The sequence below is a fragment of the Lissotriton helveticus genome, chromosome 9 (assembly GCF_964261635.1).
Source record: "Lissotriton helveticus chromosome 9, aLisHel1.1, whole genome shotgun sequence".
Lineage (NCBI taxonomy): Eukaryota > Metazoa > Chordata > Amphibia > Caudata > Salamandridae > Lissotriton > Lissotriton helveticus.
The window spans coordinates 236,555,525-236,582,928 of NC_136070.1; the positions used below are offsets into that span (position 1 = coordinate 236,555,525).

Genomic DNA, 27,404 nt, shown 5'->3' on the forward strand with positions numbered 1-27,404 from the left:
TTTCATTAGCATCTCATTAAGGTGTTTCATTAAAGCGGTACATTAGGCATTCTCATCAGGTGAGCAAAACATCAAATAACACAGCCTGTTGCATTATACTCTTCAGCAGGCTAAGGGGGTACTTTCATAAACCATGGGCTAACATTTCAAGAAGCAGTTATGAACATTTCCTCTTGTAAATATCAACAGTTCAATACCAATAATCATGTCATCGAAATATCAATGGAGTAAATCAAGCAGTTCAGTTCAGTTCTTTATTTGTTTCGGTGGTTAAAAACCATCATAAAAATCCATAACATTACATGTCCACATATAAACAGACTGAACATTACAATATTAAAAACAAGTTTTAAAAGTTATTATTATTTACAGGTTTTAACCAAAAGAAGGGAGCAGTAAATTCATATCATCCTCCATCAACCCCTTGTATTTCTTAATTTGACCACAATTTTTAAAAAACTCATAATAGCACACAGGGTACGCGTCTCAGTTGCTCTTTGCAGAAATAATAAAGCAGTTTTGGCCTGATGAATTTTTGATTCCTTTAAAATGTCCACCAGGAATCGAAATTTGCCTAGCTAACGTAACGGTAAGTTTCAATTCTATTAAGGACACGGAGGCGAGGATTATGCTTTTCTTTCTCCGCTATTTATTACAATACCAAAAATACAGCAGCCTCAGAAAAGCTTATAAAGGAAAAAAATGCTTATATCACAACATAATAAAGCATTATCCATAAAATAGTCCACAAACAAAAGTCTCTTGAACTACGACTCCCATCATTCCAACGAGGATGATATCCAATGAGTCCTTCCATTATGTCCATGACCAGTATATAAGGAGTCCCTTCTCAGTGTTCCTCCTCTTTCTTCGCGCGAATCACGCTCTCCGGTCATTGGTCTGCCTTGGAACCATCTTTTCCTAGCAGGAAAAAACAACAGCGTAAGTGTTGTAACAGAGGACCAAACGCCGAACCAACGCATTACACAACAACATGAAATACAAATCAAAGGCAGGTTAAAACCATGAAAACCTAGTTACTTACTGACATACGGGCGAGACGTAGCTCGTCGACGTCATGGGTGGGATAATCCTCGCCTCCGTGTCCTTAATAGAATTGAAACTTACCGTTACATTAGCTAGGCAAATTTCGATTCTATGGCAGGACCGGAGGCTCAGATTATGCTAGTTTAAAGCTTACTTACCACCAAATGAGCAATATCCACCACCGGCTTAAAATAAAACCTCTTAAAGGTGGAATCCGAGGACCAGTCGGCGGCCCGCATTTAATCCTCCAAACGAGCTCCTGCTGTGAAAGCCTTAGAGGCCATGGCCCCCCTGGCAGAGTGAGCTCCAAAACGCTTGGTATCAATACCTGCCTCTTGCATGACCCAGCGTACCCACCTAGCTATAGTGGGAGAGGAGACCGCATGGTGTGGTTTTCGTAAGGCAATCAACAATTGTCTTTCGCCCGGAGGGCGAATGTCCCAAGTCACCTCTTCATAGGCTTTCAGACACTGAACAACACACAACTTGGGAACATCCACGAAAGCCGGATAAGAAATAGACTTCGAGGCCGACTTCGTGCGGCGACCAATCGTAAAGGTGACACCATCCGGTGAAAAAACACGTGCTGAGACATCCAAGGCCCACACTCTTCAACAGGACACCAAGCACAAGAGCATCGCTAACTTAGCTGAGAGCTCCTTGAAAGACAGGTACCTATTAGGTTGCCAAGAGAGAAAAAGGTTCAACACCACATTGACGTCCCAGAGGACGGAGTATCGCAGTTCCGGAGGCAACGACAACCGGATACCCCGCAGAAGGCAACACACAAAAGGGTGTACCCCAACCGGCAAGCCCTCAACTGGTTGGTGTGCCGCTGAGATGGCAGAACGCATAGCGTTAATCGTGCGGTACGCAAAACCTTTCTCGGCCAATTCCGCCAGAAAATTCAAGACGGGAACAACTCCCGCGACCAGGGGATCCAGACCCCTTTGAAGACACCAACGCACCCACTTAGTCCAAGCGGACTTGTAGCGCTTCGACGTACTGACTGCCCAGGCTTTGGACAAGAGTCCCTCAGCCGATCTCGAAAGGCCCGGGAGCGACCAACGTCCCCGGAAAGCCTCCATGCCATGAGACGGAGAGAACCCTGAGCGATAAGAGGATGCGGTTCCTGATCCGGATTGAGAAGCAGGTGTGGAAGCCGGGGGAGTAGGATTGGAAAATCCCAAGAAAGTTCCAGAAGAACTGGAAACCAAACTTGATACCTCCAGAGCGGTGTCACTAGAACCAGCTCCACCACCTGCCGGCGGACCTGAGCCGCCGTCCGCATCACCATCGCAAAAGGGGGAAACGCAAAGGGCTTCTCCTGACTCCAGTCTTGGAGGAAAGCGTCCGTGGCTTCGCCAGCGGATACGGCCTCCAGCTGAAGAACCTCGGAAGTTGATGGTCCAAACGGGACGCAAACAAGTCCACCGAAAACGGACCCCTCAGACCGTGCAACCACCGAAAGACCAGAATATCCAACATCCACAGACTGGAATCCCGAAGGTGACGGGAGTGCCAGTCCGCTATCTGGTTGGCTTGACCCGGCAGGTATTCCGCCGTCACTGATACGTGATGGTCCAGACAGTAATCCCAAAACTCCTTCGCCAAATTCGCCAGAGCGCGGGATCTCGAACCTCCTAGATGGTTCACGTAGCGAACCGCGGACACATTGTCCATTTTCAGCAGGACACACGACCTCGCAGAGTCGCCGGTCCAGCAGCGTACTGCAAACGAACCCGCCAGAAGCTCCAGACAGTTGATATGTAACTTCTGTTCTTCTAGCGACCAGGTGCCGCCTGTGGAAAAATCCCCACAGCCTGCTGGTGTCCGACTCGATAATGAGGTCCGGAGCTGACCCGAAAATTGCTCGGCCATTCCAGGCCTCCATGTGTGACAGCCACCACGACATTTCGGCCTTCATCTCCTCCGAGAGGGGAACCGACTGATCGTAAGACACGCCTCTGCGCAGATGGTACGCCTTGAGGCGCTGAAGGGCCCTGTAATGAAGTGGGCCCGGAAAGATAGCCTGGATCGAGGATGACAGGAGGCCCACCACCCTGGCGACGTGCCGCAAGGATGTGTGAGACTTGGTCACAGTCTGACGCAAGACATGCCTGATCCTGGACAACTTCCTCGACGGGAGGCTGAGAGAAGCTGCGACGGAGTCTATGACGAACCCCAAGAACTCCACTCTCTGTGAAGGAACGAGGACCGACTTGACCCCATTGATGATAAAACCGAGCTCCTGAAGCAAAGCCACCGTCTGGCGCAGATGAGCAAGTAACATGTCCGGGCACTGCGCCATCAGCAAAATGTCGTCCAAATAGACGATCATGCGAACACCCTGCCCTCGCAGGAACTCCACCACGGGGTGCAGCACCTTCGTGAAACACCACGGGGCCGAGGAAAGACCGAACGGGAGGGCGGTGAACTCGAACACCTGTTCCTTCCAGAGGAACTGAAGGAAAGGACGATGAGGCGGGTAGATCGGAACCACGAGGTAAGCGTCCTTGAGGTCCAGCCCTACCAACCAATCTCGCGGGAGGAGGATGTCTCGAAGAAGATGAATCCCCTCCATCTTGAAATGACGGTAGATCAACCAACTGTTGAATTCCTTCAGGTTGATCACCGGACGTCGCCCCCCACCGGGCTTGTCGACCAGAAACAGATTGCTGAGGAAACCTGAAGGATGCCGAGTTGAGCGACGAATGGCCCCTTTGCGGAGGAGCTCCGAGACCTCTTCGTCTATCAACTGGGCGTCGGCCATTGAAAAGGTTATAGGAGGGGGGGTACCCACCTGAGAGGGTTGGTCGTAAAATTCTATATGGAACCTGCGGACGGTTTGCAACACCCATGCATCCGCTGTAAGTTCCTCCCATGCCCCCAGAAATGCCGCTAAACGGCCCCCAATTCGAACCTGCTCTGCAGGAATAACACTCACCTGCTGAGTTATTGTTGCCGGGGTTTTTCCTGAAGCCTCGTCCACCGAAGCGCTGACCCCTTGTAGGGTAGAAGGAGCTGAAGTTGGCAGAGGTGTTGTACTGCCCTCGCCCGGAGCCTTGTCCTCGATTACCGGTGTGATGACCACCGCGGCCGGTCGCGCGGCCCCCACCGCGACAGCCCCTTGGGAGAAACGCTGCTGGAAAACGCCCTTGATACTCTTCTGGGCTTTATCCAGCGAAGTGAAAGTGGAAACGAACTTGCCCAGCTCCTTAATGAATGGCTCTCCAAAGAGCCCGCCCTGAGCAACCGCTCCCGCCTCCGAAGAGGCCAGGTCTCCCAACTTTGGATCTAATTTAATTAAGAACGACCTACAATGCTCGGTCGAGAGGGTACAGTTGGCGTTACCCAAAAAGATAACCACCCTCTGCGCCCAATTCGACAAGACGTCGGGAGAAATGGCGGTCCCGGTAACTTTCGCCTCCCCTGCCATGTCGAGTATTTTAGTAATAGGCCCTACCGCATCCAGCAACTTGTCCTGGCACGACCGCCAGGAACGGTCGATGCCTTTGCGTGGATCCTTCATGAACTTGGCGAGGAACGTCGCCATCTTGGAATCTAGATCTGGCGTCACGGCCACTTTGCCTTCCAACGTGGGCCTAGGGCATTCTCCACGGAGGCACCCCCTGGCCTCTTTCTCCAGAGGCTTGCGCAACCGGCTGGCCACGAACTTTGCCACCTTGTCACCCGGGGTCCAGGCCGCGGACCGCGGATGAATGATCTCATCCGGGTCCAGCATGCCTGAGCCAACCCGAGGCAACTCGGCCGCCGAGCCCGAAGGTCGCCAAGAGCGCACGGAATCTTCCTCCTCGTCCGAGTCCGGGGAATCTCCCGGGGACGACGGAGCAGTCTCCGAAGCCACCACTGAAGCAGGGACCGAAGGCTGGTCAGGCGTGGAAGCGGACGCCTTTGCCAAGAAAGCGTCCCTCAGACGCTCAAAGGCTCCCTTATCCACACCCTGAGCACCCTCCGAGAACCCCTCTCTGCAGGGCTTCTTAGGAGGAGGGGGGCCCTCACCTGATGGACCCGGGAGGGAAAAGAGCTGTTGCCCTCCCTGTGCTTGGGCTAGCTTAGCGCACTCTCCCACGATGCGCGCTGAGAGGCGTTCTTCCATAGGGGTCACCACCTCAGTGACGCAACGATAAATGGAGCTATCCACTGCTTGGTAAAACTCCTCGTCCTGCAAATAGGAGTGCGAGTCATCGTCGTAATACTCGCCCTGTTCCATGATGCGAATTCAGGAACCTCACACACCACCCAACGTGGGGCGTTTGAAAAATTTTGGGCAGGCCGGAGGACTGCAATTAGATTTTTCGCGCCAGGGACTGGCCGCAATAGGGTGCACTCAACCCCCACAGCGCGCCGACCCACCGCAAGGGACCAGGTCAGCCCAACTCACCACGCGCTACCACACCAGTCAGAAGCGAGTGCAGGTCTTGCCAACAGGCGTCAAAACGCGGCACCAACCGCAATACGGACCCCACGGGGCGTACAAAAGGGGAATAAAGGGGCTACAGACCCGGGAACTGGGCGTTCAGTGAGGAGGCTCGAGGGCAAGGCTCCGCGTCCGTTGATCTCCAGCGCGGCACCTCCCCCAAGGGAAAGTTCCGCGCTGGGACCAACGAGACCGACAGTGCCCTCTAGCGGCCAACAGCGCACCGCACCACAACGGGAATCAGAGGCACGTAAGAAGCGAAACGGCGCTTCCGTGACTCGCCTGGGGCTCTGTGAAGAGAAACATGCAGCAGAGACCCAGCAGCCCCATAAAATATACAACAACAATCCACCCCAAAGCAGTATAACACAACTCTGGGAGAGAAGAAAGAACACTTAACTGGCTGCGGAGCAGCGAAGAAAGAGGAGGAACACTGAGAAGGGACTCCTTATATACTGGTCATGGACATAATGGAAGGACTCATTGGATATCATCCTCGTTGGAATGATGGGAGTCGTAGTTCAAGAGACTTTTGTTTATTGACTATTTTATGGATAATGCTTTATTATGTTGTGATATAAGCATTTTTTTCCTTTATAAGCTTTTCTGAGGCTGCTGTGTTTTTGGTATTGTAATAAATAGCGGAGAAAGAAAAGCATAATCTGAGCCTCCGGTCCTGCCATAGAATCTTCGGCGCGGCATTTTATAAAAAGAACAAAATAATACAAAATGAAGGGTGTCCTGCGGAGACCTATTGTCGCAGCCGCAGGCACCCTTCTGCTCAATTGTTAATGTAAAACCAGACGGGTAGGCTAAAATATTGTGTAACAAGTTGAGCCTAAAACGAGTCATTAAAAACCTCTCATGTTGGCTGTAGATTAAAAAAAGATACGATTCCATACCCATTTCATTGCTTACAAGCAAGTGGGCTACTACCGAGGATTTATTAGAATCAAGTTCATTCCTCCTGTATTCGTATTTTTGTAACAGCTGCTTTTGAACATAATATTTGCAAGAGCTATCCACGTTTGAGGGGGTCAGAAAATAACATTTGCTGGTCAATATACTCTAGGGTATCTTTAATGTATTTTAACCAGGGGATATGCTACCATCTGTCTCCCCGGAGACAATCCTTAATGATCTGTCTTGTCAATTCAGCATTTGGGTTTAGCCATATTCTAAGCCAGGTCAAAATTGGTCTCACTCTAATCAGGTCAGATATATATGGAGTACCCAGCTCTTTATGTGTGACTGCTGCCGGGATGCTCTGAGGTAGCTTTAATAGTTTCTTTAAAAATTTGTCTTCCTCCACTTGTATCTGATGTGCATCCCTAAAACCCCACACCTCTGCCCCGTAGGTGGCTTTGGAGGTACTGACCGCTCTATACAGTGTCATCACCTGTTCAGGAGACCAACGTCCCATCCTTCGTGCAAAGTTTAGTATGGCCCCGTTTGCTGAAACAAGTTTCCTGGACCTTTCCTCAATCAGTGGGACAAACTTAATCTTTTCATCAAACAGGAGACCCAGGTATGGGAAGGTGGTCACAGTGTCCAAAACATGAGTTCCTTATTTGAACACCAATCTCTTGTGAGGTTTTTTCCCTGCCACCATGATGAAAGTCTTGGTTAGATTGACAGAAAGATCCAGATTCCTCATGAATTCAGCAAAACCAGTAATTAGGCGATGAAGACTCACCGCAGTTCGAGCGAGGAGGACCGCGTCATCCGCGTACAACAGTACCGGTATATGGCACGATCCCACTCTTGGGCAGTCAGTTCCCAGTGTCAGCAGGGCACTCACTAGGTCATTTATGTAAAGAGAAAATAGGAATGGAGCCAGGATGCACCCCTGCCTCACCCCGCCAGAGCACGGGAAAGGATCGGTACTCACCCCCCCGCGCTATAGCGGACCTTGGCAGTGGTGTTCCAGTGCAGTTCCTTGAGTATATTAATCAAATCTGGATCGATTCCCAATCCAAACATAATTGCCCAGAGTTTAGCTCTATTAACATTATCAAATGCCGCTGCCAGGTCCATAAATCCCATATAGAGAGTCCCGTCATCTGACTTGATATATTTAGCTGCTAAAAGATATAAGTTGAGACATTGGTCACTTGTAGACCTGCCTGTCCGAAAGCCATACTGGGTGTCCACCAAGGTGTTATGGGTACCAGTCCACTCTATCAGGCGGTTGAGAATTGCCCTGCCTAATACTTTGGCTGAGACATCAATCAGCGAGATTGGTCTGTAACACTGTGGATTGTCCCTGCAGCCTTTCTTGTATATGGGGACAATCACAGCTGTTGACCAAGATCTTGGTAAACCGGATTTAATTGCGGCATTAAGTACACGAGTCATAATCGGTGCCCATAGATCAGTATTACTTAAAAATAGGTCTGGGGGAGTGCCGTCCGGGCCTGGTGCCTTATTACGCGTCGTCAGCCCTGACACTGCTATTAGAACTTCCGACAGAGAAAATTATAAATCGGTTGCCCTGGGTCCCTCCCACCTCCCATCCACAATAACTACCTCCTGTTGATTATACAGGGTTTTAAAGTGGTTAATCCATTGGTCTGGTAGTATATTGGTACTGATTACTGGTGAGCTTGAGTCTTGGTGACAGGGCCTATTTATAATTCTCCAAAATTGGGCGTAATCCCTATTTTCGCCTGCTTCTGTAAGGTCTGCCCAGACTTCCTTTTGAAGAGCACTCTTCCTTCTCTTGACCTGCATTTTGTAATTCTGTCTACAGTGGGCGACTTCATTCTTGTCTCTCGGGGCCCTCTTTAGACTTAATGCCCTCGAGCAGTTTGTATCGAACCATCTTGGTGAGGATAGTTCCTTGATCGGCCTTTTAGTTTTTAATAGCCCATCCACTATTTTGGTTAGAGATTCATAAGCCAGAACCACTCCTCTACCTTCTATCGCAAGATCTAGGCAGGTCTCTATATGTTCTTTCCCTTTGCCCACTAGGTTGGTGTAGAAATCTTGCGGGTTGATCATTCCTCACCTTATGCGCCTCCCTTGATCCGTTGGTTGGATAACAGTGCTTCCTCCCATGTTTTTTGCTGGTAGATCATTATATTTAATTTCCAGGAAGAGGGGATTATGATCGCTCCAGGGGCTCCACTCCGTTCTTGCTCTTATAATCTGGTCTTTCGCAAAGGCAGAGATTACTATAAAGTCTATTATAGACGCACAGCCTCTACCTTTGAATGTGGGTATGGGAGTCTCCCGGGCTTTCAACGGCTCCAGATCCATTGTATGGGTAAGCGCATAGCTGTCTAGTAGCTTCATCAATAATGTGCCCTCCTTATTGTGTTCAAAATCGGGACCATTTTCTACAGGGCAGGAGGACCAATCCAGAGAAATGGGGAGTAACTTGGGGCACAAATGACAGTTAAAATCCCCCATCAACAAAATAGTTGGTTCAAGCCCTCCCTGCCTTAGATCTGTCTCCTCGTTAAGCCTACTCTCAAGCTCAAGCAGAGTAGGGAAGTTTCCATCACTTGAACCCGGGTTATAGAAGTTTAAAATCAGAAGTCTCTCCCCCTGCCCTTGCAGTAAGACTGCTTGTAATGTATCTGACGCCCAGTCCGGTTGTGACCAGGTGCCCTTTACATCTAGATCTACATATATCACTAAGCCTCCTTTTGCTCTCCCAGAATTCACTTCTTTGGCTGATCTAAAAAAACATTTATAGCCCTCCAGTTGACAGGAGTCTGAATCTCGCGCCCATGTCTCTTGTAGAGCTATAATATTGAAGCCCGAGTCTAGCTCTTTTCCTCTTATCCTCCCCCCAACAGAAATCACAAATCCCTAAAATGAGTAACCCAGTAACTCAACACTTAAGATATGATTTCAAAATACTTGGGCCCCAGTCCCCCTTCTTCCTACGGCAACAGCTTGGGATCACAGAATCATTTAAAGTCTTGAAACACAGGATATCCGTCCAAAACCACACTAAACAGTACCTGACTCATTATGTCCGTGCCAAGGGGGATGGCCCGACCCGTCCCTGGACGTCCCCGGACGGCCACAGACGGCCCGCCCTTTGCCCGGGCTTCGCCCGGCGCTGCCCACGCGCGTCCCGCGGGACGAGGGACTGGCGCTGCCTTTATGCGCCTCCTGGCGCTGTTGAGGGCATCAGCTGGTGGTGGGAGGGGCCCGGCGGAGCCAAGCCCGGCCGGGAAACAGGTGGAGCATGGCCCGGCCCTTTGCTGCTGGTGCTGCGCTGCGGCGGAGCTGAGCCCGGCCATGAAGATGAAAATTCCAGGAACCAAAGACAAAGACAACCCCACAGAACTCGGCCCTGGCGCTGCCTTTATGCGCCTCCTGGCGCTGTTGAGGGCGTCAGCTGGTGGTGGGAGGGGCCCGGCGGAGCCAAGCCCGGCCGGGAAACAGGCGGAGCAAGGCCCGGCCCTTTGCTGCTGGTGCTGCGCTGCGGCGGAGCTGAGCCCGGCCGTGAAGATGAAAATTCCAGGAACCAAAGACAACCCCCTCAGAACTTGGCCCTGGCGCTGCCTTTATGCGCCTCCTGGCGCTGTTGAGGGCGTCAGCTGGTGGTGGGAGGGGCCCGGCGGAGCCAAGCCCGGGCAGGAAACAGGCGGAGCAAGGCCCGGCCCTTTGCTGCTGGCGCTGCGCTGCGGCGGAGCTGAGCCCGGCCGTGAAGATGAAAATTCCAGGAACCAAAGACAAAGACAACCCCCACAGAACTCGGCCCTGGCGCTGCCTTTATGCGCCTCCTGGCGCTGTTGAGGGCGTCAGCTGGTGGTGGGAGGGGCCCGGCGGAGCCAAGCCCGGCCAGGAAACAGGCGGAGCAAGGCCCGGCCCTTTGCTGCTGGTGCTGCGCTGCGGCGGAGCTGAGCCCGGCCGTGAAGATGAAAATTCCAGGAACCAAAGACAAAGACAACCCCCAATCAAGCAGTATCATAACACAACCCCATCAGGATTCATTGAAGCCCGCCCCTGCAAGAAATTCAGTGCAGGGAAATATTATACCACTCCATCAGCAGGCTTAAAAGCAGGTAATCAGACAGGCACTGTTACTTCAGTATGAGCCTGGCTTCAGGCATGCACATTCAACCGGTATTGAGGCATCTGTGGGTTTAACTGAGGCCTCTTGGTCAGTGGAGGCTCATTGGGGCCAACGGGGCCCAGTCTCAATGCTCCCCAGGGGAGGGGCGAACTCAGGGCCTTGCCCGGCCTTCCGCCCTCCTCCCCGGGGGTTACCTGTAATCTTTGGCCCTCCGGGGCCCTTGCGTAGACTCTAGGTGAGGGGAGGGGTTCCAGCCCTCCCGGGGCCTCACACTACCCGGCGCGGTGCTGGGACAGCTTTCGAGCACCGGCGCCGGGGGCGAGGCGGGATCAACGTGTGGGGCAGATTGGAGGAGGCTCTCTGGGTGCCGGGCCTTGAGTCGGAAAACCCGGTGCAGGCAGCCAATGGCTGCGCGGCTGTGGCGGGGGCGCGGCCGATGACGCGGCGGCGCTCCCCGTCACGTGATGCGGGCCACAGAGGCTTCAGGCCCAGCGCGGCCTGGTGCACTTGAGGCGGCGGCCCTCTCCTTGCATACGGGGGCCGCCGAGGGAGGTAGGATGATGTGCCGCTTCACCGGAGCGCTGGGGGCCTATAAGGCGGGGGACTTCCGGCCCAGCGCGGCCTGCAGAGGGTTTCGGCGACCCACTCCTGGCACCATTCACAGACCCATTCAGACACTCACAAACCCACTCAGACACTCTCACACCTACTCACCAACTCACAAGCCCACAAACACATTCTCTCATATACCCTCAAAACTACTTAGACATCTACTCACATACTCACACAACCACTCACACACCCATACAACCACTCACACATACCCATTTAACCACTTACACACCATACAGCCACTCATACACCTGCTAACAGTCCAATACAATCACTCACATACCCATTGATAAACCTATACAGACACTCACATAAGAACACTCACAGCTCCATACAACCACTCACACACCCACAGTCATACAGTCACTCAGATGACATATGTTAGAAATAGCATCACTCATAAGTAGTACAGAAACAATTGTAATTTAACTTATACAGTAGCTTAATATATATGTTCAAGTCTCAGAAATGTTTATGAAGGACTCACACTCACTGGATAATGTCATCAGGGATTTCATTTGAGATGTCATCAGTGACCTCACTGACTATGTCATGTGAGATATGATATGTGAGATCATAAGCAGTTCATTGCGGGGCATAAGTTAAAGTTATCTCAGGTAACTATTGATATCAGGAAATCCGTTCTAAGGTTTTGTGCAGGTAAAATCTGAGCCTAACTATACTGTCCCTGTAAAATGTGGTTTTTTTCTGTGAATTTCAAAGGTTTTTTAATTTGATTTCCTAACTGTAACTTCCCTGTAACCATCAGTTTTTTTTCAGTGAATTTCTACAGCTTTTTTAATGTTATGTCTGAACTATTTTCTTAATGTATTTATCGTACAACACATACATACAATGGAGCCAAAAACTAAAATATAAGACAGAAATACATGTGTGGCACAGCAAAGTTACCAGAAAAGAAAAAGATAAGTAACTAAAAGACAAAGAAAGAGAAATTACACAGACAAGTTACACTTCAAAAACAGATTGCGTACCGGGCATTGCAGAACAGATCGAGGGCCTTATACAGCATTTGATAAATAACCAGCATTTAACCTGCCGTTTCATCGCCAGTATAGTTGCCAGATATCCTTGGGCCTGGAAGTAATTGGCTGCAGGGAAAAGTACAATTCAGGGTTAATATCACAACAGGACAGATCTTTTAGCCAGGCTGCCACCATCGGGGGAGTGAGAGCTAGGAGTGGGTTTTTTAGTGACGACAGGAAGAAATGGCCCTCAGGCTGGTGTGCGTTATGGTCTTAAGAATCTGGGTAGATACCGTGCTGCCAGGTTGGGAGATTTACCCGATAATCCCCAGATTTGTGTGGGTCGAAAGATCCACACTGGAAAGTATGCACTGTCCTGGACACACGTTGTGAGGGTATAACAAAGTTATTACAAATGTTATCTCAGTTCAAACAAAGTGGTGGTCGACACCCGTGTAGGTTTGGAGAAACAGGTTTTTTATATATCACAAAGCAACGACTGTATTAAGCCAAATAACCAGCTGACACGTGTTTCGTCACAAGGAGTTATCCCATGACTCTTCAGGGATGTTCCGAGTCGGAAGGAGTAGGAGAGCAGGTCCCTAGTGACCGGTGAAAATTCCAACCTGGTCTAGGGTATGCGACGTGTTTGAGAAAAGGACGTGATGTCCGTGGGCTGTGGTGTCACCAAATGCGGCCAAATCAGATGAGTGATGGCAGCCAATAGATGAGTAGCGCCCAGGTGTGGGCGGATGGGTGTTCAGTATCAGCACGTGCAGTGGGTTAGGAGCGCCAGGATGTGGCGAGTATAGGGTATGCCGGGGAGTAGAACAGGTTTGGCGGTCCGTGTGGGGACGTCCAGTGTCAGCAAGTGGAAAATAGGTGAAAGCGCCAGGATAAGGCGGGTATATGGTATGCTGGGGAGTGAAGGCAGGTAAAGAGGTCCTAGTAGGGACGCGTAGGTACAAGCGTACAATTTAGAGTTAATATCACAACAGGACAGATCTTTTAGCCAGGCTTCCACCATCGGGGGAGTGCGAGCACCCCAGTGAGGTTAGGTTTCATTTGGCTGGAAGTGAGGCTATAGCAGTAAAATGACATAATCCTAGTAGTAATGGCCAGTCATACCCCAACAAAGCCACTATGGGGTCCAGTGCATGAGGTCATTCAACCATGAGCTAGAGACAATTGTCAGGAGCTGGTAATGATTAGATCATCTACTAAGGTGCTGTGAGGAGGTGTCATACTACCAGACATAGGTGTGACCGGCTGCTGCTTCTAGCGTAAAGATAAATTCCCCCAATTGACTACCCCTTGAAGTATCTGTATTACTGTGTGTTCCTGAAGAAGGTGATTTGAAGTAATCAATGTTCACACTGAAAAGTACGTTGACCATTTTTGGAAAAGTGACCCCAGTCCACAACGCTGCAATGGATAAAAATCAAAAATGCTTTTCGGTTGTTGTTTGTCCAGTGTATGTGTAGAATGCTAGGTCATAGTATGAATAATAATGTATGAATGTAGTGTATGATAGGGAGTAACTTTGGATGTTTGTCTGAGAAAGTGGAGTATTATATGGGGGTTATTCTGATTTTATGTAAAATTTAACATTATTTTCTTTATTGTGAGAAACATGTCTGTCACAGTACATGGAAGAAAATGTTAAAATGGTAAAATAGACTTGATTATGAGATGTGTTTACCGAGACCAATGAATATGATAAAATCGAAGAAAGATTTGTAAGATATGCGAAAAGAAATACAGATCAAGTGGGTACTTTCTCCAATATAGTGGAAAAAAGAAAGGATCTGAGGAAAAAAAACACCAGATTGATTTCCTAAACCTGGTGGATGCTATTGAAGGTGACAAATTTGCGGTACCAGTTTGTTGTCAGAAGAGGTTTTATCAAGTTCGATTACAATCTACATAAAACTGACAAAGATGAATGGGTGCTTTGTTATTGTGTGAAAGCATAACAGCTGTTCATTGTCTAGCCTGGGGTACCACCTCATGTTAACCACTGTTGCTGCATCATAAAGGAAGTCCAGGCTGCTCTGGCTGGGCTCTTTAAGAACCTGTCAGAGCAGTGGTAGAAAGCAGGGAGCACCCCTTCTGGAGAAGAGGTAAAGAAAGGGGCAGAGAGCGGTGGTGGTGGGTGTGCGCCTGGATACCGTATATTTTTTATTTTTTTAATGGACAGGGAGGAGTGGACATGTTATGTACAGCTGCACTACTCATCCTCTGCTCCCTACGTAGCAGTTGGAATCAGGGGCTGATGATTTTGGAGGCCATACATAAACTAAAGTTATAGACGGGTATATAGTAAATTAAGGGGGTATTTTTCACCTTGGGATTCTGAGGGACATCATAGACAATTTGACCTTTGATCTTGTTTATTTCATGTCACTGAAAAAATCCCTCAATGATAAAGATTACTGTAATTCACTACTACCCTTCTATATAATTCAGTACATGTGCTTATGTCTCTAATGGATGTTGGATTCATACACAATCAATATTTTGAGTCACAGGAATGTGTAGATGACTAAATACAGAAAGTTGGAATGAGGCAGCGATTAGATGGTTCATTCTACTCGTTGAACAATTGCTCAGAACTTTTTAAAAATACCACTGAGTGGATGTTTACCCTGAGGGAGTGGCATTAAGTTTCTGCCTTAATAATACTGTGGAAAGCACTGACGATTAACCCAGCATTTTTCATGAAAGGAGCAATGACGCAGACGAGGGAGGTTCACAACCTTGAAAGTCTGCAGCTGGTGATGCCTTCCTCTGGTTTATTGCATGGGAGGCAGGGAGCTCCTGCACTAGGATCTGCTTTCTGTGCATGATCCAACCCCAGATCCAGAAAAATTAACATAATTATTTTAATTAAAAATAATCTCAATTATTCTCCATTGCACTAATGTAACCGTTTATATCTAGCTCATACTGATGTGCTGTGCCACCACCTGACAGCATTAAATGACTCAAACTGCCTTTGATAGGGCGGGGTCTTGCCTAAGGGGCGCACACCCATAGCCAGCGCTCTATATAAATAACAAACTCTCAGCAAAGCTTTCAGATTCTTGACTGACCATCCATTCAGGTAAGAGATGAGCTCTGTGGTTTGTGTCTGTGGAAACTCTCTGATGTGGGTGCATGTTTCAAAGTCTTGATGCAATTGCACATATGTAGGTACATGCATAATTTAGGCATCAGTAGTACTCGTTAGCATGTTTTTGATATATTTATCTGTGCAAGCTGAATTTTTTGAGTTGATTTTTTAAGTTAGAACTTTGTGTGTATACTAAAAGAAAATGCACGTCGCTGGAGAAACTAGACAACTCCATGTGTTTCATTCAAAGAAATTTTGTTGGGGAAGAAGGAAAAAGGTGTTTGGAACTGCTCACACAATTATTTTTGCCATTCGTCTGGTAAAGAGATTTGAAAACTGAAGCAGGCAGATTGCTGCCACAGTTATTAACTTTAACAATATTGTAATTTCTTTTATCCAATGTTTCACCTCAGGAATAGAACCTAAATTGCCGTCCAAAGCACCCCCTGCCCTCCTAGCGGCCATCTTGGTACACCTTGGCATCTCTCAATTCAATTCTAAGGGCTTGTTATCTCCTCTGACATGTTCCGCAAATGCCGCCGTGTCCAAAACCCAATTACTGATCCCCACACTTTCCGAAATTGTCTTTCCCTATTTTCAATCTCATTAGCTAACTTCTCCATGCTCAAGAGTGTTCATATCCTTTGTCCCGTAAGGACATTATCGTCTTACCTTTGGCCCCACGTAGTGGGCAGATGGTTTCTGTGTGGGTCCTAGTGACATCACCAACGCACATTTGTTGTTTGTCGCCTACTAAAAGTAGTTAGGAGCTTGTACCGAGACAAAGGAAGACAAGATGTGAGATACAGCGACTGCCCAGGTTCACACAATCCGATTAAGATGATTTTCTGGAATATACTTCAGGTTTTCTGATTTCTGAGCCTTTGATTTAGCCAATAAACTGAAATTTCTCTGCACATTTATGCAAATATCAATAATTACAGATAGTAAATACATGCGACCTAAGCATTAAACGGGAAGAAGACATTCCACTATCGTGTTTTCAGCTGTAAAAATAATCAAATGCAACTAGGTTGACATAATTTAAATCTTACCAGATGCATAATTCTTTGCGGCAGTGTTAGTGTGTGTTCGCAGCTCCTGTCAGGTATTAGGGATACAAATATGCCCACAGCCCTTGTGCTGGGTCTGGGGTTATGTTATTACTGCTTAATAGTTCGCCACAGTTCAAAGATTACGTTTCCTGTTCATTGTTTTGTTTTCTCTGATGGACTTTTTTTCCTTCACAGACCCTTGTGTTTTATCCTTAGTGACATCGAACCACAACCTTGAAAGTCATGGACCACTGTAAGTGCTTGTTGCTCTTAATTTCTGCTTGTCATGACACAATCTCAACCTTTATTTTCTTTGAAGTTGTTGAAGGTTTATTGGCAATTTAAATAAATCACATCAGCCCAAATCAGTGACCCACCATAATAAACCAATGCAAAATAGATGCATTAAAAATTTAATAACGTGTTCATAATAATCTCAAACTAAATTAATAACCATTGTACTATGGTAATACAGCAATAATGTAAATACATTTGATTATTCTGCAATACAATCATAGAAACAGTGTAGTAATGAAGGGTTAGGTGGAACTGTGCTCACGCAATAACAACATGAATGTTCATTTATACTGGTGAGCCTTCATCATATGAGCGCTTGAGTGCACTAGCTAGATTTTCTCCTGTTTATGTGAAGCTAGTTGCCTGGACTTTAATTTTACTCTTGAATCTTTGCAGGTTTACAGGCAGATTATACAAAATGGCAGCACATTCAAAGACTCGATCATTGATCTTCGAGCCAAACTGAGCAAAAGGCCAATTGGTGTTCAATACAATCAATTTGACCCATTTTGATGCTATAAGTGTCAAAGTTGTTGAAATAGTCCACAAATTGACAGGGAAGTGGGTTAGCCCCACTGGTGAGACTCTTTCTAGCCAGTAGGGTTAGTGCTAATAAAAAAATCAATTGACTTTTTATTTTTTCAAAAAGCTCAAAAAATAGCAATTTACTTGAAATATAGATTTGCTATTATTAATCACCTGTTGATAAGTTTCATAGAATGAAGAGTGCTTTACAATATAGGCGGCGGTGAACAGTTAATATACTGTCATGAATTGAGCAATTCGAAACGTCTTGATTTAGAAATAACTCGACAATGTGTTTTAACTTCCATAGTGGACGGAGGGTAAGATGTGTGTCCTTGTCGCTCAAAACATAAACTAAAACTTTCATATATGAGAGAGTATCAAGTCAGTATCTAAAAAATTAGGTAATTGGCTCTAATGCCATATTCTTCTGGCGCATATGGTGAAATAAAATATTTATACATTATAAATTCCCATTGCACATCATTGCATAATGCAGCTGTGTCTCATCGATGTATTTACTTCAGGGTGTTTACAAAGCACAACTATCACTCTGCTAGAGTCTCTTGTAATCTTCTTTTTGATTTTCCAAAGGTTGCCCAAACATGTGAAGGTGTAAACCAGCAGTGTTTGGCATCCAGTGTCAGAATTACAGGCTAAACATATAAGAAACATTCTCATAAAATATAATTAACACAAATAGGCTCGCTGAGACAGTCGGTGGTTAGCAGCTCACAAATCTGACATGGATCAAGCTTTATGTTGGATGTCCTTGGTCAAAACAAATGTTTCTCTCAGACTCATGCACACTATTAGCAATGGTGAGCAATGTAAATGACCTGATAACAAAAACAATTTCACTAGAAAGTCACTTTTATTCATGGAATAATGGAAAATTGTAGGGAAAATGCAATCCCGATTAACAAAGGCCAGGTTGCAGCAGCTTTGCATGTGGAGAGGTCACTTACAAAACAGTATGTTCTGCCACTTTTGAAAATGCTTCTGGAGTTGTTGATAACTAGGGAAGTAGGTGTGTGTCCCACAGGCAGCGTCAGTGGATAAGGACATGTAAATTAAGCCAACTTTCACAAAGTCATATATTTATGCCAGGTGTTAAAGGAACGCTATTTAGCACACTCTATGCTTTTTTATTTTCCACACTTTGATGAATCCATACTCCCAAAGTATATTTATTTACTTTGATTAGAAATTCCTTTCTTCAATAACAAAAATGAATATTTCACTATGTCACACTGTCCATTAGCAGAAGAAAACCAGCATTATGCAAACAGATTGCACAAATGTAATTTTGTTCAAATACAACATCTATTCAATTATTAATTCAATCCATCATTGTTTTTTGATTTGCAGCACAAAAGCAGAACCAGGTAAGACATTGTACACTAAACTTTCTAAGATGGTGCAAATTTGGTGGCAGAAGTTAATTTTCTATCATGAAAACTCCTACAGATTCAAAGGGTGCCATTTACCTTCCTCATACAGTGTGCAAAATAAATCAAAACGAGAGTAGCTTTTGACACAACTTCCGACTGCAGACTATCACTTAAGTGTATACTTGAGTGTCTCCATCCCCTGAAATCAGGGATTGGAGCTATCTAATGCTGAATTTACAAGCGTAAAGTGCCTATTAGTAAATTTTCCTACATAAATGGAGCTCTCTGCCACCTGTGCGAAGATATCCCTGAGGAAAGCTAGCGAAAATAATTAAAGTTTATTACTTTTTAAAAAATCAAATACAATGTTAATGCAAACTACAAATGTTTATAACGAAATAAAATACAAAGTTACAAGACATTACTCATCAAAATAAACTTTTATTAAATAATGTAAGTACATTATTTACTTTCTAAAGATAACCAAACAAAAAATCCTACCTTAAGTAGCTTTATTATTTTTATTAATAAATTAATATTTAAGATATTAATAAAAAAATAGGTTTAACTAATGTAAGTTATTTTTTAACTTTAATATAAGCTTAAAAATAATATTGAACGTCTTTTAAATAAGGTATATTGTAGAATAATAAAATATTCAATTGTCTATTTTGTATTTTTTAACACTAAATTATATTTAATTGAAAAGTCAAAATAATTTATTTTTACATAATTTTCCATGGGTTGTTATTTTACGTCACAGCCCCCATTAGTTTCATAGGGGTGTGTTGCAGTTCCAGTGATTGGTCATTTGTGGTTCCAGACTTACTCCAAGGGTGGGCTGCAATACATTTAATCTGTTTGTGGCCTTTTGTGGTTTAGTAAATTTAGAAGTGAAGTTTGTAATGGTAATTGTCTCACACTTTTGTGAGTGGGGTGGTCACCCTAATGGAACACTGGAAGATCACCATACCCAGAAGAAAGACTCAATTTTTTTCTCCACAGATCAGTGACCATGGATTTTAAAATTCCTCCTGAAATCTTATTTGTTTAGATTAAAGAATATTTACACAGATTTGGGAAAAGCATCTGAAAATCTTTAATCTACCAGGCTTTTGTTTGTTTTTTATTTGGTTCTGAGTGTGGCCATGTCCCCTTGGTCACACCATTGTAGCAGGTTTACGCCTCATGTGTCCGTAATGATGATATATTACCTCTTCTCCTCAACCGACCTCCTGCACTCTGACCTAATGAAAGCCCTCATGTCATGATACTAAATTGGACTCGTTCTAGCATCTCTTATTACCATTGAACTTCTACTCCACTCGAGACTCTGTTGCATGCTTTGCTGTAAAGCGCTCTGATACCGTCTGGGTCGTGCCATCGCTATATAAAACTTCTAAAATAAAATAAAATAATCTCAGTTGGAGCTCTCAATGCTCTAAAAAAGTAAATTTATTACATAATATGCCTTGCCTAAATAATTTCCATGGGGGCAGAATTATAAAATCATCCTTTGAATTTGTATCGGAAAAATATCCATTAATCTCTTAGCATCTGTTAGTAGTCAATGTATGTAGGTTTCAAAAAAGATTCTATAAAATGTTTGCAAAAGTGTTTGCCACAGTGGTTGCTGGTAAATATAATTATGTAACATGCTTGCAATGTTCAATACTGTAAAAGCTATCCAACCCAAATCCATCAAGTCTTTCTAAATAATTTGTTTGCTATGTCTTTATATGTAAATGTCAACCTATTTTTATTAAAGTTGCCAATTATATTGGTCATATTGATCAAAAGTCCATAAAAGAAATACAACATTTATATATTCATATTAGCATTGCTTCAAACTAACCTAAACACAAGTGGAGTTACTGCTTTTTTCAATTGGGTGTTTGTTAATTCTGTTGAATCTCTGTGACCCTGATGCAAAAGTTCTCCCTTACGCATCTATTGAAGAATGGTGAGACTTGGCCTGCGGGCAGCCGGCATATAAAGCAGTTGACTTCCAAGCATTCAGTCCTCTTGATAACTCCCACAGAACTCTCCTCAATGTCATGCAAAGTCAAATTCAGTTGTGTTGCTGAGCCTGTGCACTCAGCTCATCTTGAATAGTCTCTCAAATATAAGCATTACATGTATCGTAGAATCTTACAACTGCACTAATTTCAGTTATTTTCTTACAATACAGACATTTTGCCCTTAAATACCAGGCTTTATTTGTTCAGCAAATAAATACAAGCTCCTTCATCAGATTACAATTTTCTCAAATTAATGCATTTCATATTCCTAAATCAACTTGTAATTTTTAGTAAAGAAGCTTATTTTTCATCAAATAGCCACTATTTTCTGAACATACTCTGGCCTTCAAGTACAATTTCTCATATATATTACCCCACCCATCCCTTTTTCCACCCAATAAAAAGCTTGACATTATCTTATAATATCCCCATTGTCAACAAACACCAGCTCTTAATTGTATGTACATTAACTAGTTTGGTCTGCAATGTCAACATATCAGCTTATTTTTCTCATCAAATACTCACATTTAACACAGCTTCAAATAGACAGATCCAGACGCTCCTGCCCATGGGTTACCAGATCATGCCGGGTGGGCCACTACATGCCAGGGATGCCCCTCAAGAAGCAAAGGATGCCCGCCATATGCCCATTTGATGTTAGGTATTGCTACAAGAGGTCACCAGGGATGCCCACTAGATTTAAAGTGTGGATACCAGAAGGGCCTACTATATCTAAGAGATATTTGTTCTATACCAGAGATGCCCACTACAAGGCAGGATTTTCCATCTCATATTGTTGTCCAGCAGAAGCCAAGCATAGTTTCCACAACAGGGGATAGCCACAAAATGCCAAGAATACCCTCCAGAAGCCAGCACCAGTGGCACGTACCAGGGATGTCCATGAAATGTGATTGACCCAAGAGTATTTTAGGTGTCACTGTCGGATGGATGTCAAGGCTGTCAATTGTTAGAAATTGGGTTCCTGGTTAGCTGGGGTATAATCCCTGGTCAAGCAGTAATCACAACCTTAGTGAGGGAATGGCACAAGCAGTCCCTAAATTAACCTGTGCTCTCTCTCTGGTAGCTTGGCACAGATCAGTCAGGCGTAACTTTAGAGGTAATGTGTAAAGTATTTGTGCAACACTTCAAACAGTAAAACCGTTAAAACATCACACAAAAACATTCCACACCAGGTTAGAAAAACAACAAAAATACAATAGGTGGAACTGGAGTTATGAATTTTTAAAGAGTAAACTGTAAAATAGAGTTAAAAGCATACAGCTGGATCGGGTAAAATCCAAAAGTTCAGGCCAACTGCAATGGAGCGCAGGTCCAATACAGTCACAGATCATTCCCGCTGAAGGTTTACCTTCTCAAGTTTTGTGCCAAGAGTGCCGCTGGGGGGGGGAAAAGCTTGCGGGGAGCAAGGAGAGCTTTGCTGGCAATCGTCATTGGGAAGCCAAGAGCCGGCCAGGTTTCACTAAAGGGTCCACTGGAGCCTCGCCGTAGTTATCCAGGGCCACGGACAATGCTTGCTGTGTGAAGAGATAATCTTACAGAAGCTCACGCTGATTCATTGTGCGAGAGGCACGGTTCCAATGTGAATGGGCCCGCTCACTGTTGTGAAGAGCCCAAAAGCTTGACTAAAAGGAATCGAGAGCCACACCAAGGGCCCAGGACCTGAGAGGCACCTCTTGGGAGTAAGGAGCTCATTGAAGACGGGTCCAGGGGCTGTGCTGAGCCTGCAATGTACCTGAGGGTCAGATCAGGAGGCCAGCAGGCTAGCCCTTTGAGCCACTCTGGGGTCCTGGGTTCAAGATGGTTTCCAGTTCCAGTTCTTCCTTCCGACGTAAGAGGGCAGCAGGTCAGCACAGCAAGTCCCCATCTCCTTCAGAGTAGCAGTCCAGCAGTGTGGCAGTCCTTTCAGCAGCACAGCAGTCATTCTTCATGGCAGAGTATCCACAGGTCCAGATGTATACAGAAGTGGTAGTGTCTGAGGTCCAGTTCTTAAACCCAATGGTGCCTCTGAAGTGGGTAAACTTCCAAGAGATGCCTTTGAAGTGCACATATGCACTGCCTCCCTGCCTTGGCTCCAGACTCACTACAGAGAGGTGTGCAGCCCTTTGTGTGGGGACGTTACACCGCCTATTCAGGTATAAGTGATGCTGGGTCCATCTCCTCCCTCCCACCCTGCAAGGATAGCCCATCAAGTCACACTTAAGCTCCCATTGTGTGCGGCTGTCTATGGGGAATACACAAAGCCCAGCTGTCACTGACCCCAGACATGTGATCATAGACAGGCAGCAGGCATCAAATGGATAAAGCAAAAAAATGCCAACATTCTAAAGTTGGCATTTTCAAAATTGCAAATCCGACGTCACCGTAAGTTGTGATTTTAAATTGTTATTTTGAAACTTAGGAGTCTAATCTCTTCCCGAATTGGAGATTAGACTTATACAATGTAATAAACAAATCCCAATGTTATCCTATGGGAGAGATAGGCCTTGCAGTAGTGAAACAAGATTTTAAGGGTGTTTCACTACCAGGACATGTAAAACTCAAAAGTACATGTCCTACTTTTTAAATACACTGCACCCTGCCATTGGGCTTCCAAGGGCCAACCTTAGTGGTGACGTATAAGTATTAAAACGGAAGGTTTGGGCCTGGCAAGAGGTTTAACTTGACAGGTGTACATGGCCTTTTAAAACTGCACACACAGGCTCTGTAGTGGTATGCCTGAGACATGTTTAAAGGGCTAATTAAGTTGGTGGCACAACTAGTGCTGCAGGCTCACTAGTAGCATTTAATTTACAGGCCTTGGGTAAATGTAGTGCACGTTACTAGGCACTTCCCAGTAAATTAGACATGCCAATTGTTGATAAGCCAATGTAACCATGTTTTAGGGAAAGAGTTCAAGCACTTTAGCACTGGTCATCAGTGATAAAGTTTGTAGATCATTGATGATCTGCTGAGATCTTTATTACCATATGTGACTTCTGATCTCATTGACGATGTCATCAATTGCGTAATCAATGGCAAAATGTTTGGTGTTACAAATCTTTGAAAATAGTTGCTGTACTAAAAATGGTCTAAACTGTTCATGATAATACAAAAGTTTAAAAAAATTTAAACAAAAATGGAAAACCTTTCATGTTATTTACGTGCTCATACGCTGCGTGTAGTTGTATGAAAATTGTATTATTTTATATGTTGTTGCCGTTCCCAAATCAAGGGCCAATATTACATAAGATAAATAGGTGTGATTGCATTACTGTGCCATCACAAGATGCCATATGAGGATGCCGGATTATACCAAGAGACTTTACAAATGGCATTTTTGCAACGGGAGACAGAGCCTCAAAGTGGGAAAATATAATTTTCAATAAGGCTCTGAGAATCCTTGCACTGGAACTGCTGAACTATACTGGGGTGGTTCAAATGAGACAAATATGCTTGTTCTTTAAAGGTTTTGTATTATGCATGTTATTGCTTCACTAATCACCCAATAAACATGATGACTGTGTACATTGTGCATGTGTATTGTGGATGCTTCTATGTGGTAAATGACTGTGCTTTACACTTAACAGATTTTGATTCATTTTAGTTAACCATAAACTGACCATCTCTCATATTTTTTTCTATCTCTTTTCACTAGGGAAAAGAAAGTGAAGGAACATGCGGAGTTCAAACAGACCGCTACAGACGAAAGCAAGACCAAGGACAAGACAAAGGACAAGATAAGGGTCATGGCCAACAACAAGGGCAAGGAATCACTCCTGGCAAGGAAAAAGATTATGGAGCAGGCCAAGGTCATGGCCAGGAACATGGGAAACAAGGAGTTGAAGGAACATGTCATGGAGTAGCACAGGGATCCGGTCAGGGAAAAGGTGAAAGATATGACCAGGGAAAAGACCAGGGATATGGTCATGGAGAAGACCAGGGGAAAGATCAGGGATACGGTTGTGGAAAAGACCTGGGAAAAGACCAGGGAAAAGACCAAGGATATGGTCAGGGAAAAGCTGAAGATAAACACCTCGGAGGTGGCCTGGGACAAGACCATTGGCAAGGCTGTGGAGACAAACTAGGAAAGGGCCAAGCAGAGGACAAGGGAAAGGGTCAAGAACATGGAAAAGAAGATAAGAGTCTTGAAGAGGGCCAAGGACAGGGACATGAAGGAAGGTGCCAGGGTAAAGACATGGGACAAAAGCAGGGAAAATAACTCAGGCAGTTTCTAGGAAGAGAACGTGACAAGGAATCCAGAAAATAAAAGCTGCCATCAATTATTGCATGCTGTACCACGTAGGCATTCAACATGCATCTCTTCAATTAAACTGCCCTAAACCTATACAATCAAGTTCCATCTCGATATTAAGATGTGACATTGTTAAAATGGATAGAGTTGCAATGTATACTTTAAAATAAATGCATGACTCAATTATCACCTCTTCAGTGTATTTTTTGCCGAACATACATTTTTATTGCTATGTAAACCCATTCTATCTTCAATTATGTAGAACATTAGAGAAAAATATTTGCATTGTCAGCTCCTGGAACATACTGCGTATTTTTTTAATTAGGCTTAACTTCCTTTCAATAGCTCAAGAGCTCAAACTAATCAAAACCACATCTACGTTGTTGATTTCTATCAACACAGTGCTTTGAATTTTTAGAGAAATGTAGTTGTGCAACTTTATCTCTCCCATCACAGGATCTAGGTATTCTTTAAAATCCATAGTTCGTGGTCATGGTACAAGTCCAGCCCATTCAAAATTCTCATGCACACATAAAATGCCCTACACAACACACAACCAGGATACCAGAACAGCCGCTTACACTTTCACCAACCCACCAGACAACCATGCTCTGCCTCACTCTCACTAATCCACATTCCTGCATCTGCAAAAGCAAAACTGGAGGCCCCTTATTCTCCCACATAGCACCCAAGACACGGAACGACCTTCCTCAACACATCAGAGCCTCCTTCTGACTTCCTGAATTCCTCAAGATGCTGAAGACCTGGTTCTTCAGATAAACACCTCGAGGACCACAAACCTACCTACTGGCCCAAACGCTTGGATACCCCTTCGGGTGATTATAGCACTACATAGATCAATATAACATAACGTGGTGAGCTTCTGTGGCCTAAGTGACTCCCTTACATTCTACACTCAGCTCTCCCTTGTGTGAGGCAGTATAGGATGAGATACTAAGAATGTAGCAGTATTCAAATAGAAGATATAAGGAAAGAGATGCAAAAATAATAAGAAAAGCTCAAAATGGGGGAAAGTTGAACAGACAAAAGAGAAAAAGAGCGAGAGGTGTTAGAAATTGATCTGCTTAGTGTATTTTTCACTATAATTCTTTGTTTCGAACTTCTGGGTTCTTGACATCTTGTGTTGAAAGAGACCTGTTGAAACACTCCTAAACACATATTTGGTGGTAAAACTGGACACCTTTTTTTAAATGCAGCCTCTGAAATTTTACCATTGATTTGACTGCTTCTCAGAGCCTCACACTTCCACTGGAGCATAGTAAGATATCAGTACCGTTTTGTAAGGCAACACCACCCTGCCTGTTCCATTTGGGTAAGTTAGAAATTGTAGCGCATTATATTTTTTCCACACTTCATAATATATGTCATGAATCTTAGAGCGATTTCTCGATCACTAACAGTTGTCCTGAAGTACTCCTGTTTCATAAGGATAAAATACAATAAAATAGAATATCATATTGGCCTGAAAAATAACAAGAGATGAAATAGTTTCTGTAGGTCATTAGTCAACTGTTGTTATAGTAGTGCTTATGAGATATTGAATGTTGTATAACTGGGCCAGTTTAAAATAATATTTAGGCATTCAATCGTTTGACCATATGACTTCCCATCTGTTCAGGCCTCTTAGCAAAACTCCAGCTACACTGTTAGAATCCTTGTATTTGATGGGGAACACTCACAATGCCCAGTAAGAAAGGTTGGAGTGAAAATGCTTGCTGTCCTCTAATGTACTAGTGAAAACCTGTGCCATCATTGTTTCAAGAAGTGTTTAATTCCAGACTCAACCTCCTCTACTCTGTGTAGCATCAGGAGGAAGTGCCAGCAGAAGCTTAAATGCCTTTAAAGTAGGCTCAGCTGAACTAGTTTGTGGTAGGTGAAACTGGATAGCAGAAGAGTTTCTCATGAATGCCTCAAGTCATGCAGGACTTTTATTTGAACAAAATTCTCGTATAAGCAAAGTAGCACTGGACATGCTCTTAAAACAGGAACTGCATCAGCCTGTAGAACAAAAGTGGGAATTTAGACCAATGGAACTTTTTATAGATTGTACTTAGATAACCTAACATATATATAATGCCCTGCTTTTACAAAATCTTGCAAGGAAGGCTAATGGCACTTCAGAACTAGTCAGCAAGAAGCAAGAGGAAGACTTTGACTCCCAATAGCTAGAAGCAACCCTGCTTGTCTGAGAAACACTGGAAGAACTAGTCCTACCTCTTCCTGAATTGCTCTTACCCAGACATGATTTCCAAAATATAGAGAATAGATGTTCCAAGGTCGTGCACAGAGTGATGGGGACCAACCCTGATTAGGGCAGATGCCTCATTGCCAGACATACGTGGCCTTAGAATGCCCAAAGTCCAGAAAGGTCAATATCAGAAGAGGCGCCTGCCAGTTCAGATAATCACTGTTACCTAGAGTGCACACAGAAAATTGTGCATCAGTTTTGGGGAGCCTCTTTCAACTTATTGAAACAGGATTTGGATCTCCACTGTAATATAGGTAAGTATTGTAAAACATGTGCTATTGTTACTTAAACTATGTGGTGACTTTTAAATTCACTAGGGTATGCACTGCCATTATAAGGGAAAGGGGTGGAC

The 27,404-nt window shown here is 44.8% G+C and overlaps 2 protein-coding genes across 3 annotated transcripts in view; both read left to right on the forward strand.

Moving 5' to 3' along the window:
- Positions 1-27,404, forward strand: part of LOC144781130 (uncharacterized) — a 290,550-nt gene that overhangs the window by 205,203 nt on the left and 57,943 nt on the right. Inside the window, exon 1 of one of the 2 annotated variants that reach the window (XM_078659792.1) lies at positions 16,487-16,547. The exons of the other annotated variant lie outside the window; for it this stretch is intronic. Within the exon in view, the coding sequence (XP_078515918.1) occupies positions 16,538-16,547 (10 nt within the window). The 5' untranslated portion in view covers positions 16,487-16,537. Of the gene's footprint in view, positions 1-16,486; positions 16,548-27,404 lie in introns of those variants that run through there. 2 annotated transcript variants of the gene reach the window in all.
- On the forward strand, positions 24,043-24,969 carry LOC144782540 (uncharacterized). Its single transcript, XM_078661940.1, has 2 exons — positions 24,043-24,090; positions 24,187-24,969. The coding sequence occupies exons 1-2, from the start codon at positions 24,043-24,045 to the stop codon at positions 24,748-24,750; spliced, it is 612 nt and encodes a 203-aa protein (XP_078518066.1). The 3' UTR covers positions 24,751-24,969.

What these genes read in the sequence shown, in the direction of transcription:
- LOC144782540 (XM_078661940.1), top strand. Translation starts at nt 24,043, where the DNA reads ATGATGACTGTGTACATTGTGCATGTGTATTGTGGATGCTTCTATGTG. An exon ending in ATTGTGGATGCTTCTATGTG is followed by an intron (nt 24,091 to 24,186) that starts GTAAATGACTGT and finishes TCTTTTCACTAG; the next exon opens with GGAAAAGAAAGTGAAGGAAC.